Source organism: Pleurodeles waltl, chromosome 7 (assembly GCF_031143425.1).
Source record: "Pleurodeles waltl isolate 20211129_DDA chromosome 7, aPleWal1.hap1.20221129, whole genome shotgun sequence".
Lineage (NCBI taxonomy): Eukaryota > Metazoa > Chordata > Amphibia > Caudata > Salamandridae > Pleurodeles > Pleurodeles waltl.
In genome coordinates this window covers 1112441201-1112455582 of record NC_090446.1, presented here as the reverse complement: position 1 = coordinate 1112455582, position 14382 = coordinate 1112441201, and the positions used below count along the sequence as shown (strand labels likewise).

General features: G+C 41.9%; 1 protein-coding gene across 5 annotated transcripts in view; it reads right to left on the bottom strand.

Moving 5' to 3' along the window:
• The window catches only part of LRRC59 (leucine rich repeat containing 59), a 72333-nt gene that overhangs the window by 9569 nt on the left and 48382 nt on the right, over positions 1–14382 (bottom strand). For all 5 annotated transcript variants that reach the window (XM_069200076.1, XM_069200074.1, XM_069200077.1 and 2 more), the window contains exons 4-6: positions 7836–7994; positions 5804–5908; positions 4345–4417 (exon numbers count right to left, since the gene is read on the bottom strand). In XM_069200076.1, the coding sequence (XP_069056177.1) occupies positions 4345–4417; positions 5804–5908; positions 7836–7994 (337 nt within the window). The remainder of the gene's footprint in view (positions 1–4344; positions 4418–5803; positions 5909–7835; positions 7995–14382) is intronic.

Sequence of the window (14382 nt, the reverse complement as noted above, 5' to 3'; positions counted from 1 at the left end):
AGGACTGGGGCCAAAGCAGTTGGTGTCTTCTGTTCTTCCTCTGCAGGGGTTTTTCAGCTCGGCAGTCTTCTTCTTCTTGTGGTTTCAGGAATCTAAATTCTTAGGTTCAGGGAAGCCCTTAAATACCAAATTTAAGGGCGTGTTTAGGTCTGGGGGGTTAGTAGCCAATGGCTACTAGCCCTGAGGGTGGGTACACCCTCTTTGTGCCTCCTCCCAAGGGGAGGGGGTCACATCCCTAATCCTATTGGGGAATCCTCCATCTGCAAGATGGAGGATTTCTAAAAGTTAGAGTCACTTCAGCTCAGGACACCTTAGGGGCTGTCCTGACTGGCCAGTGACTCCTCCTTGTTATTCTCATTATTTTCTCCGGCCTTGCCGCCAAAAGTGGGGCCCGTGGCCGGAGGGGGCGGGCAACTCCACTAGCTGGAGTGTCCTGCGGTGCTGGCACAAAGGGGTGAGCCTTTGAGGCTCACCGCCAGGTGTGACAGCTCCTGCCTGGGGGAGGTGTTAGCATCTCCGCCCAGTGCAGGCTTTGTTACTGGCCTCAGAGTGACAAAGGCACTCTCCCCATGGGGCCAGCAACATGTCTCGGTTGTGGCAGGCTGCTGGAACTAGTCAGCCTACACAGATAGTCGGTTAAGGTTTCAGGGGGCACCTCTAAGGTGCCCTCTGGGGTGTATTTCACAATAAAATGTACACTGGCATCAGTGTGCATTTATTGTGCTGAGAAGTTTGATACCAAACTTCCCAGTTTTTAGTGTAGCCATTATGGTGCTGTGGAGTCCGTGTTTGACAGACTCCCAGACCATATACTCTTATGGCTACCCTGCACTTACAATGTCTAAGGTTGGGCTTAGACACTGTAGGGGCACAGTACTCATGTACTGGTGCCCTCACCTATGGTATAGTGCACCCTGCCTTAGGGCTGTAAGGCCTACTAGAGGGGTGACTTATCTATACTGCATAGGCAGTGTGAGGTTGGCATGGCACCCTGAGGGGAGAGCCATGTCGACGTATTCGTTTTGTTCTCACCAGCACACACAAGCTGGTAAGCAGTGTGTCTGTGCTGAGTGAGGGGTCCCCAGGGTGGCATAAGATATGCTGCAGCCCTTAGAGACCTTCCCTGGCATCAGGGCCCTTGGTACCAGGGGTACCAGTTACAAGGGACTTACCTGGCTGCCAGGGTGTGCCAATTGTGGAATCAAAAGTACAGGTTAGGGAAAGAACAGTGGTGCTGGGGCCTGGTTAGCAGGCCTCAGCACACTTTCAATTCAAAACATAGCATCAGCAAAGGCAAAAAGTCAGGGGATAACCATGCCAAGGAGGCATTTCCTTACAATGAATGTTCGGTGCGTGCATGCATGTTTGAATGGGTGTGTGTGTGTTTGTTTGTTTCCCCGCCCGCCCCCTCCCTCGTAAAGCTGCCGGCCGCTACTTCTTTTCTGTTCTTTGTATTGGGTGTGAAGGTACTTTGTGTTTGGATGCACTAAGTGACGCTTTTCGGTGTTTCAGAACATCGTGAGTTTATTTGGCATTTCACCATACTGGTCAATCCAGCTGCATGCAGTTTGTTCTTAAGCAGGGCTATAAGGTAGCACACCACGGACATTTCCGTTTGTGGGCACTTATTCGGAACAGTCAGTATGTTCGCCATGGAAGCTTGCTTTATTTTCATTTTTTGTGCGAGTCATTCCATGAAGCTTTGGTATGGGAGATTTCCCATCTTACAAGCGCTAATACATTAGATTTAGACTGGTGATGTGTGTAAAGCAATTACCAGTTTGTATACTAAATTTGTGCCACAACCTTGCACGCTGAGTCATGCTTTTACATACTACGCACGTTGTTTCTGCATGAAACCATGTATATATATTCACAGGATGTGATCTGACAACAGTACTTTGGTTTTTATTGTTCATATTGTTAAATACTTATAGCCTGATTTGTTTGTATGATAAGTTTTCTTACAGTTCCCCTGATGAAGGGTGTTTACCCGAAATGCATGGGATTCAACAAATTTGTTTGAAAAAGCCATCCAGTTTGATTTCACACCATGAAGGAATATTCATTTTGATGGATGGACTTTAGATTCAATAAAAATAATACACTGAACAAAGGAGAACTCCTTCCAAACAACTGTTAAATTGGTGTACAGATTGAGCCTTTCAGGCCTTCAGAGTGCGTGCTGGGACTAGTGCACAATTATTTGGCTCTAGCTAGTTTTGAGAATTGTTTGCGGGCTCTGGGCAGGATCCCATCCAACGCAGCACATTTATCAGTCAATTTTTGTTTAAATAAGATTACGTTGTAGAGGATAGTATGCACGATATTGCTTTTTTTCACTTGTACCACCTGCCAGCACCACTCTTCTCCACCCAATCACCGCTAGGCTGCCACAGCAAAATGCAAATCACTGCACTACCAAGCCCATCACCCTTTATTTTGCCTCTGGCCATGTGTCCTTATTGAATATGTACAAAAGAAATGTAAAAAAAACAAGAAATTAATGCCACTGTTCGTGTTGGTCTTTAACTGTATTATATAGGACTAGAATTATCCTTGTGTTCTCATCTTAAAAGAATACCTTATAACTAGCCAGACTGGCTAAAAAGTGACCATCCTGTTTCCTCACCTGTTAACCTGAGCCTGACTTTGGGCAGAAGCAGCCTGGGATGCCTTTGAAAGAGATGTTCCTCTGTTCTTACTGGTGAAATAACCCTGTTGGTCGTGCTCCTCCAGCACCTGTCTTTAACAAACTGTCATTTCTAAGTGTTTTATACTTTCACGGGCATTAAGTCCTAATAAAGCAGGAGTTTGAGAAAAACCGATTAAGAACAGGAGTAGTGGCGTTCTCGGTCTCTGCAAACTGCAGTTCTGTGCATGATCCTATTTTTGTGCTGTGGCACGTGTTGTTCCCAGGCATAAATTTATTTTTATTAATTTATTTCAGATATTTGTAAAGTTCATACAGAAGGCATCTTGGCTCTCAGGTCTAATCAGAAAGAAAAGTCAGAAATATCATACAGTTTACAAAAAAACTGGGTTTCCAGTGTACCTATATGTAAGCAGAAAGGGGGCTGAAGGACTACGTAATGTCCTTAGTATGCTGAAAGAAACTGCTTATGGCGGTTTGTGCGACTGAGTAAATCTATATTGCTGGGGATGAGCCTTTTTATCTTGAAAATTCCTTAGTTGCTAAAAACAGAAATTTGCCCTATTATGCTGGATAAACACCTTTCCATGTAGTATTTATTGTTAAATATATTTTTCTAACTTTCCCAGCTCAAAAAAATCCATCAGTTACTCCTGTATTCTTTCCTACTGTTAGTAATGGTCACGCTTGTGAACTCTAGGCTACGTTGTGCCAATGTAGTTTTTTGGTTTGTAAAAGGCTGTAACTTACAAGCTTCAAACCACCCATAATGCAGCTAGGTCAAGTCTGAATCCGCAGCTAGGCAGAATTGTAAATCAATCAGTTTTAAATGCCTATGTCTGGTGTTTAAATGGATGCGGACGCTTGCCCTCTAATATTTTCAGGAAAAACTACTGTTTCCACCTAATATCTGGACATTAATAACATCGAATAACATTTTAAATCCAATGGCTTATAGTCTTTCCAGTAAAAGCAGGAAAGGACTTTTAACCTTGCTATTACGGAATGGAACTTATACATAAATTGAACCCATGGATCGTTATAACTAACCTAAAAACACATGTATTTTCATAGACAGGATTCTTGCCAGCAATAATGGCAAGATGTTTATGTGGCAATGCACTATATAAAAACCCGACTTGGGAGGGCTGTGGGTGCAGTTTTATGAAGCACTGAGCTCAAGATATGTAATAAACATGACAACTAGAACAATTCTAAAACTTCACTTATAGCCTGAAAGATAATGCTCTCAGTGCAACACATCCTCCATACGATCATGCATACCACACACCAGCAATATATCTCTATAGCTGAACAAGAACTACCTGACAAAATGTTCTTATCCAGGATTGAAATGTTGTGCGTTGAAAGGCCAGAACTTTCAGACAGATGTCCCAAACTCTGGAACAGTTTCCCCACTAAATTAGGAAGCGGGAGACCTAGCTAAATTTCAAGCAGGTGCTTAAGATCTGGTAGTTTAAGAAACCATTTCCTTTTCTCCAGTTCTGTTAGCCTTCCTTGTTCGAGGCTAAGTAACAGAAGCCTTGGGTGGCTTAGCACCTTAAAAATCACAAATTCAAGGTGATGGACCAGAAACCAGTAGAAAAAAATGAGAAAAAAAACCATGCAACAGTATTAGCAAACAATTTCCCTGAAGGTACTCCCTAATGAAGTTTTGCATCAGTGGCTACCTCGCTCTACAAGTAGCCGGCGCTGACGCTCACGATCCTGCTCAGACTGGATTGCTCTCATGTGCTGAAGAACCTACAAGGAAAAAGACAAGGGATGAGAAAGATATGACAACATGGCGATTGGTGCTGTGTAAGACAATGGCGTGTGCAATAAGCAACAGATCAAGAAAAAACGGAGAAATGAATAAAATATACTGACAGACGTATAACACTCAATGGGGCGGGAATGGGCCCTGATAAAGGAAAGAACAAGAGACAAAGTGAGACTAGAGTCAGCTTTAACGAGAACTAGGAGAGCTACCCCGAGGACAGGAGCAAGCCTGTTAGGCGTCAGGAGTTTGCATGAGCTAAAGCAAGGGTCTCCAACCTTTGCTATTGTAAAACTTCAATGAAAATAATCCTGAGATGCTAATATTAGTGATGTAATAGTGACCACCCCATCCAAGACTGTCAGCCGATATCACAGCAGTGCATCCGGCAGGATTACCAGTAGTAAAGTAAAAAAGCATTATCAATTTGGAATGCCTCCACATAGGTGGTACATAACAGCCATAACTGCACTCCACCTGGCATCAAGATAATAATATAAGTAGTAAGTCTCTCCAGCGCCATTTATCACTCAATAGTTTTAAATGCATTTTGGAAATGTAACCATTTTCTCCAAACATCAGCTTTTGAGTCCTGAAAATCCAAATAATTTCGTCTCAAATATGTGCTTTTTAACTTTGGTGTACATACATTAATTCAACCTAGCAACAACTTCTATATTAGTAGGCTGGGTTGAACACAGGGCAGCTACTTACAGGTAGCTGGAGAGCTACCGCTGACTCACGGCTCACGAGCTACTGGCTGGAGACGCATGAGCTAAAGATAAAAATATATTGCAGGAGTCTTAAGAAAGTAAAAGAGCAGGAAATTAAATAATCCAGACAGTCAAAGGCAGATCAACGGGAATTAAATAAGTCTGATAGAGAAAGAAAGGGGGCCATCCTGATAAATAACACGCAAGCCCAACAAAAGGAAGCAAAACGGTAAAAGACAACGTGCCAACCTGACCATGACAGTGAGCAAGAAATAAGTGAAATGTGAGAGAAAAAGAACAAGACATAAGTGAACATGACCCAAGGTGACCTTAAGTAAACCGTAACATTAGCATTTTTAATTAACTGTAAGGTGATACACAGAGATTTACAAATTCTCTAAATAAACATGTTAAGACGTGCAAGAGATGAAGAACAAGTGATGGAGCTGGGCACATAAACAGCAAGAAAAATATGAGAGACAGAGAGGTGGCATTATCACTAAAGAAAGAGGAAAACCTGAGTAAACTCGACACAGAAAGCTGAGCAGTGCAAGAAAAGAGAGCAGCTACATTCCAACAGTGCACGATTTACATCTCAACATCACCCTCCGCCCAAACCTCCCTCCCCAACCCCAAGGTGACCACACTCCACCGTACCGCAGTAGCACACTGTTTGCACTGCTTCTCATCAAGGCAATCTCCAGCTATTTTGGCCAAAGCTGGATCCAATGGATTGTCCTTCAGGTCCAACCACTTCAGGCTCTGCAGAGAGAAAGGCAGCCTGTTAACACAGCCCTTTTAGAACACGACCATGCTTTTGTATCCTCTACCCTTTTTCATCAGATATTGAAGGTGCTCAATCTTGATGATAGATGGGACGTGTACCTATCGCAGCATAACAAATTAGGCTTGGGTGCTCTGTGCGGCCACATGCAGTTCAGTGCAAAGGGCAGCCCCTCTGTTACGACTCCAAGTAAGGTTGTGCATTCTCACAGCACTGCTTGAGGCCAAAGCGCTCACCATGGAAATAGGTCTGAAGTTTATTTCCAGATTCTCCAAGTGGAGAAGCTAAATGAAGGTATGTGCGAAAAAGCCTCAACTTTTACAGTTTCAGCCAGCATCTTCTCATGAAAAGGTTCAAAGTAATGATGCTGACTGAAATCCCTTCTCTACCTGCAGTTAAGAGATTGAAACCGAGGTCTGCTTCATGTACACTATGTCCTATTCATGCAAATAGCGACCACAATTGAACTTCCTTCCCTTTGCGGGCTTCCTTACCTATGCTGCCTTTGCTTTGCGTTCCACCCTAGTTCTGAGGAAGGTTACTGAAGCAGTGAAGGACAAAAATATGTAGCAAGGGATACACAATTCCCTGTACTTAAGAGATTGTCTGATGATTGTAGCTAAGTCGCCAGAAGCACTAGTCAATTAGATATGTGATGTTAGGGCCACCCTACATTACTTAGACCTTTCAAGAAGGAAAGCAAACACATCCTTTACTGTTTAACTGAGAACTGAGTTTGTTGGTTTTCTGGTCTATGAGGCACTAAGCAAATGCTTCCCCATATCACACTGAAGGACACTGCAAGTCATATTCTGGGTGGCAAACCTACCTCTGGTAGTTTCAATGTGCCTGTGGTCATAATAACACTGGTGGACAATCATGGCTAGATGATCGACACCCATCTCTCTAAAAGAATGTAAAAGATCCAAGATTCTCCCAAGTAAATTAACTAAACAACCACAACATTGTGTATCTGATCTGGGAAACACTTTATCTTTGTTCCAGCTTAAGAGGGTGTTTCACAACTTCTAGATACACTTAGGATACATATGCAACCCCCTCTTTGACAATATACACTATAACTATACAAAGTGAGTTACTATACTGGTACTCCTGAGCAGCTTTCACCTTTCCTTTTTAACTGGAATCTTTGAACTAATAACTGTATAACATGTGTCTCCCTGAAACAAACTTTGAATTTCTTTAAGCCCACCCTCACTACTGGTATGATTAGGTGTTTGGACGCCTGGGTGGAAACTGACTGTATGCCATCCAGAAAGGAAGGATGATGTAAGCAGTAGTAGTTTAATCTGGATCAGTCACAGGGAGTCACAAACACTTTTTGGAAGAGCCAGGCCTGGTCATCCCAGCTGCAATCCTCCCAAGGAAACTTCACATTATCCTTAATAGTTACGTTCATCTCTTTCACTCTACAGAGTTGGTGGGGTGAGAGGCAGGAAGGGGAGGTGAGGAGCATCAGACAAGTGGGAAAGTGAGAGGTAAAAATAGAAAACATTGGCGAGAGCAACCCTTTGCGAGTGGGTAGAAGGAGGGTAGGGATGAAGGGGTGGTAAGCAGACAGGGAAAAGCTACGCACTCCCAATGGAGTGTGATAAAAATTAACAGTAGCTCCTCATTTCAGCAGCGGAAGAATACAACTCATCCAAAAAAAAGGATGGCAAAGAAGCTAATCTCGAGGAGGATGGGGCTGACATAGGTACGAAAGCCATCCCAAGCGCGTGCAAATGACTGATTCAAAGTTAACTCTTTTTATTGTATTTTTCAAAATAGGTCTTTAACAAAAGCTATAGGTGTCTGTAGATGAAGCCTAAATAAAAAGAGTTTGTGGTTTACTAAATGAATAACTTGTTTTTTTTCTTAGAGCTCTGGGAGGCTGTGCATTACCTTCAGCTGGGAGAAGCTGACAGGAAGGACACTCAGTCTGTTGTTCAGTAAGTCAAGATGCTGCAGATTGATCAAACGGCCAAAGTCAGAAGGGAGCTGTAGGAGCTGATTCTTACTGAGATCGAGCCTTACTAGGTGTGTTAGGGCACAGAACTCCGCCTGCAAAAGAAAAACATTGACAATATTTAGCACAACAGCAATCCTAACTTTCAGCTACAGAAATGTTCTTGTATTCTGTGTCCCAATGTACTCAGCTGTCGCATATACCATTTTATGTACCGACATCTCCTCAATCATAAGCCAGGATGACCTCTTCCACTAAAGAGGCTATCTTGCACCTCAGCATCTGAACAGAAGCCAGAGTGTGTGTGCTCACCTTTGAATCGCTTAGTTTCCATGTGGTTGGATGGTCGCCTATTTTCCACAAGCACAAATGTAAACAAAGAGGTGTGCTTTTCAGCCTCCATTCACTACAGAACTTTACCTCTTGTTAACCTACAGCACTTATAGAGCTCCATTTAATACCCACGAACATTGACTATACACAATGGTGGTTCTGTGGTATTTGGACAACACGCATACATCGGCATATATACTTTCAGCTTCAGTGCAGTTCTTCAGGGGAGATCAGGGCAAAAGTCTATTTCGTTAGAATGATATATCTAGTCCCCAAGGATTTTTTCACGATGTTCTATTCAAGCTCTAAGTAAGAAAATACTCTTGATAATATCACTGTTCATTTACTACTTTATCCTGAGTTGATGGCCAAGATTTATGTGGCACTCTTATAATACAGATCTTAAAGTGTTTTCAAAGGCAGTCTTTTTTTTTAAAGATTATGTACTGGACGAACCTTGTGATAGATTGAATTATCTGAGTCAGTGTTTTTACTACAATTGCAATTTTCTGAGGTGTGTTAGAAAATTTGTAATGGTTTTAATAAGCTACATTTTTAATTCATTTAATGAAAACATTATTTTTCAGCACCATATTATATGTTTGAACCAGAAGCAGAACTGTCCACTAAGCTTCTGGATAAGCCACGATCATTTAACCTGCATCAACAGTGACAACAATGATGATTTTAACTGCATTATGACTCGATTACTCTTAGTCCATCGATTACTTTCTATTATCAATCAGCAGGGTATTCATGCTACTTAGTGGCTGGGCCAGAAAATACATGCAAAGCTGTTTAATCCACAGCTTTGTGTGCCAGTACTGCCTGTGCATGCATGTTTCATACAAGGTGCATCATCCATCTCTACGCATGCAAGCATCATTGCCTGTTCTCTTCAATTTGAAAAAGAAGAAAACCAGTGTGTGATTTCAGGCTATGGCAGAGCCTACAGGCGAACAGCAATGGAGTACTCAAGAATGTAAAACGGACCTGCTCTTACGTTCTGGCTCATTCGTATTCCACAGCAAATGACTATGAAAAAGTGATGAAAGAAGGCAGAGCCAGGCAGCCTATGCAAACACGTTTCACAGAACTTCCAGGCCAAACTCTGTATCTCTCCGCAAAGAAACCAATAGAACAGTGTTGGTAGAATGCATGTGGGGGTAGCCATGTAGCTGAATCATGGATACCTCCGATAGGCACATGCCTGAAGAATGCGCCTGAGATTATATTATTCCTGATGGACACCAGAAGAAGAAGGGGCTATAGCCAGAGTAGCAATGGGCGATGCATGATGTTATCCATCTAGAAACGGTGGCCTTAGCAAACCCACACCCGGAATCATTGCTTTAAAGGACACAAACAGCTGTCTGACAAACATAGATGACTGGGCCAATCGTGATAGGCAAACAACAGCACAGGCACCTAACTGTAATTACACACTATATGGACAGGGTGCTATTCTGCAGTTTATTTACTACTGGCTATGGAATTTGGGGGTGGAGGGATGTATTAGATTTTTTTAGCTGGATTGTGAGACTCATAGGTTAGTTTTACATCTAACGTTAGAAGGATTTTGTTAGTTGTATCTACTGAGCTTTCCGGTCTGCCATCACCTCTTGACTGAGCAGAGGGATTGTTTATCCTGGGACACTAAAAGAGCCATTCTGCTGGATTAGCGCTTTAGCTTTACAAACACATCTGAGCCTTTGCAGGCCCATGGACAAGGATATAAAGGCACAAGCTGCGTGCCCGTGCGCCAAAGGCACACCTATCACCACCCATCAGCGCTAAGCCCACATAGCCAGTGCTGGATTCTGCTCCCTCTAAAAACATCATCCATTAGTGGTAAATTAATTTACCCTAGACATTTATTATTAAACTTGGATAACAAAACTATATTATCTCATAACATTGCCCAAGTTCTTGAGAAAATGGGTCAGAAGGCGGATGAGTATGATTTGAACAGGATGCAGCCTTTCCCACAAGTACCTCTGTCCCCGGAAGTGTTCGCGGAGGAGGGTACAACTGCCCTGGTTGAAGCAGGCTTACTTGATGCTAGATGTATCCCTGCTCATACAGTTGAAGTATATGATTTGGGAAAGGAGAAGTGGGATTTTTTGTTTAACAGAAACCTGTTATCAAAGGCTTCAGTTCCTGAGTTACGTTGCTCAATAGCCCAAGAATACAAAATCATGCATGGGCTGTCGAGGGAGCGGGCAGCCATCAGTCATAGAGAGAACTGGAACCTTACTGTTATCAACACAGTTACCAACGGTCATTTCCAAGCACTGACATGCAGATGTGCTTTATCAGTTGAAACTAGACTACATTTTCTGCTATTTATTGTCCGCCAAAATTAGATAAGCTGTCGTGGTAGGAAGTATATGATTTGATTGACCGCTTAGTAGCGAGTAGGCAAACACTGATTATTTTAGGGGATTTTATTATTCTTACAGCGGACATAAATGAAGTCAAAGCCAACAATCTAGGAAAACAACTGAGGCATGTGGGTTGGTTCAGTACGTTCTGGAAGTTATATACGCAATGGAACATTCCATATTTTGCCCTATAAGGTTTCCTTAAACTGGAACTCTATTCTGCCCTCCCATGGACCTATCACTTTCTGATCATCTTTCCTGTCTTACAGGATACCGATAAACTCCCTCAGCAAGCACAAGCAATGAGATGGACATGGAAAAACCTGCTGTAGAAAAAGATCATTGAGAGTACCCTTAGTATTAATGGAGGTTCTCAATTTTAACTATTACAGACACAATTGACATCGTTGCAGAGAATTTATAAAGATACTGGATGAAGAAGTACCTCTGATACTTTAAAATTGCGGCGTATTCCCCAAATCTTCCCCCACAGTGGCTTATTAATACCCACTTTGTCCCAAACCTTAATTAGGTTTTTCGGGTCAGTGATTAAATACACACTTTATAAATATTTCAACATCAAACTAAATTAATTTGATCAGTTGGATTGGCCACAACTATGGACAGCAATGTATAACATGGTTTGGGCCATTATTTTATGGCACATATGGTAACGTATTTAAATTCGATAAAAGTTGTTTAAAATGTAGCCACTCCATTGTATATCTCGACAATAGGGAGTTAGTCAAGGGATCCCCTGGTCGCCTGCTTGGTTTGTTAATTTTTTCGAGCCCTTTGTAGTATCAATTATTACTAGTATTTATATATCTTTTAATATTAATACATTTGGTAGGCTCAGGGTCACAGCTTTTGTCAAGCACAGATTTGTATAAAGCATACGTGGTGATTGTTTATCCTACCATAGTTACAGAGGCAGAGAGATTTGGATGCGAGAATTAGCTAGAAGTTAAGAATGCTGATATTACTGGCAGAACTTGATATTATCATTAAGGTTTACATGCAAGAACCAAACCTTCCCATCACTTATCAGTAATTATAATTTAGCTAAAATCGACCTACTTTCATGCTTTTTGTGTTTGTACAGGTCTCTGCTCTGTCAAAAACTACATTTGTTCATTAGCTCATTAGTATAGAACTACAAGCAACAATTAAGAAGGCTGACGAAAATTAAATTTACCCAAATTGAAAATGTTATTTTGGGCAGAAAAAGAATAGACTTTCTAGTTTGAAGTTCTACCATCTTTGTTTTAGAATCAAGACTTTATATGCTGCGCTAAACGTATGATGGGACCTATCTAAGGTACTGAAGATAAAAGGTATCAGTGCAGAGATGCATATGTTGGATACCAGTTGCTGACTTTTGTATTTAAGGATCTACATATATGGCATGTTGAAATAAGGTGGGGCTGTTCAGGTATGGATAACTGTTCCATCAAGGTATGTTATAATACCGTGATGATTTAAATTCAGAGTTCAAACTGGGCTATGCCTTCACATTTTCTGATGTCAGGGTTATGTTGGTCATACTGTTCAAGGGAGCAAAGTGGATGTTGAAGTGATTACCCAGTTATCGTAATACTAAGAAGACTAAATGGTCCTTCCATGTTCACCCTACAATATTCCAAGCTAACTGATACCCACTCGGTCAATTCAACAGGGGTTGCTGTCAGAATGACTTGTGAAGTGTAACAGAGGTTAGAGAGTGGGCAGTAAGAGTTATTTTGTTAATGGACAGAAGTCTGTGCATTAAAATAGCTCAGCAGTAGTTCCACTTTGCCATATGAATGGAAGAGTGCAATGCTTGACAGATTTCTTTGACTTGTTTATGATGGAGAAAACAGACAGGCACATTAACTGTAAATGGGGTATTTACAAAAGGCTTTTTTTTTTTTTACACAACTGGGACATGTTCTATAATTTTGTATTGATGTGCTAGGTTATGGTAATACTTTTCTTTTGGTTTTATTTGGCTTGTAGAAGATTATATGAACTTCAAGATTTAAGCTATCAATGATTTTGCATATTATGCACAATAAAGAAAGACTGGAACTTAGAACTGCTCCTGAAGGAAGTGGACTGAGAGAGCAGATGGTAGGGTCAGGTACTCTATTATACAGTGCGCTCCCAGTGTTGGGGTGATCTCCAAGATTACTTCTTTCTATGCTTCATTGTAGTCTCTGTTTGTCTGAGCACCACAGGAGACATGCCTCCTGCACCACGGCTCATAACTCACTGAGTGGGTGGTGCTCTCCTTTCACTCAATTTCTAGGAACAATAGGCTTGCATCGCCGTGCTCTTGAAGAGAAACAAGTCCAGTTGATGAAATGGCGGCTTGGAACCTCTATGGCTATATGAGGAACCTGGCTCAACTCAGCGGTGCACCATAGTTCAGAACAGGGTGTTTTGATCCAGAATGAGAATTCTGCCCCCCTGTGCTTCAATTCCTGCCCTTCAACCAGGACAACAAGATGTCATCAGGAGGGCCTTACATGCGCATTCATCTTCCCATGAGTTACTCGGACCACTTACTGAGGGCCAGTGAGGATGACTTCCATGATGGAGTACCAGCAGAACAGAGTTTGGGACTGCTCTTCTTCCTGCTAATGACATCACTCTTTGCAAGTCATGCCATTCTAGAAGGGCCTATTCTGAATGCAGCAGAGTATGACATTGGCCCAAGTATTAGATGCAGAGTCTATACAGGTCTGCTGCTGCAAATGGGTAGTAGGGTGCATATGTCGTCAACCCAGGGGACTACAATGCTAGCTACCCCATCTAAAGGAAAAAAGGACACAGAGGGAAAAACTGTGATGAAAAATGGGCACAAAATGTTGCTGAGTTAAAGATACTTTGATTGGCATTTACATCGATAGGTGAGAAAATGTAGTTGCAATAGGGGGCTTATGCATTAATGCATGCAGTAAGAAAACAGTTTTAGAAACAGTGTGTTCCTGCTACCAGAGACCAGGATACCCTAAAGGATGAGAATGGAAAAGAGAAGTAAGTGTATTCAGAAGTCTAATGATCATTTTATGACGCTGAACATCTCAATACATAAGAGGACTGAATACCCATTCTGACAGCATTTCATTGACACAACTACACATGTTCACCCTAATAGGCTAATGAAGAAATGCAGAAATAGACATTTATGCTATCAGAATGTGGCATACTGGCCGAAGTTCCCGACTTGGGAACTGTGAAACCAGGTTCGAGTCTTGGCATCAGCTCAACATCCTGTGATTCTGGGCAAATCACTTAACCGCTCTCCATGTCTAAAAAAACAGAATATAATGTATCCTTGTGTAATATAACTGGTGCTCATGTAAAGCACTCCAAAACCTTCAGGTCAAGTTTGCGCTATATAAAACATTTGATCTGAAACGATTGAATCTGCACATACTGATGTAGTCTTGTCCACTTTATAGGTTACATAAAGTGACAACAACTCATCAATAGCAAAGAAGACTGAAAGCATAAGCTTATGTCACAATACCCACTGTATGTCAGGCGTCATACCACAGCTAGCTCCTAGTTGTGATCATGGGCTGCAGAAAGTATGCAAACCCAAGCTCTGTCACCGTTGTACAGCCCCACAAAGAGAGTAAAAGCAATGCATACAGAGCCGTTCTCCTTTCTAAACACATCTCGTTTCTCAAACGCTAAATGGAATCCAAATAAAAAGGCACTGTTAAAAGAAGGAGTCTTTCTGAATGGCTGTTTATTTTCTAAATACCCCCAGATC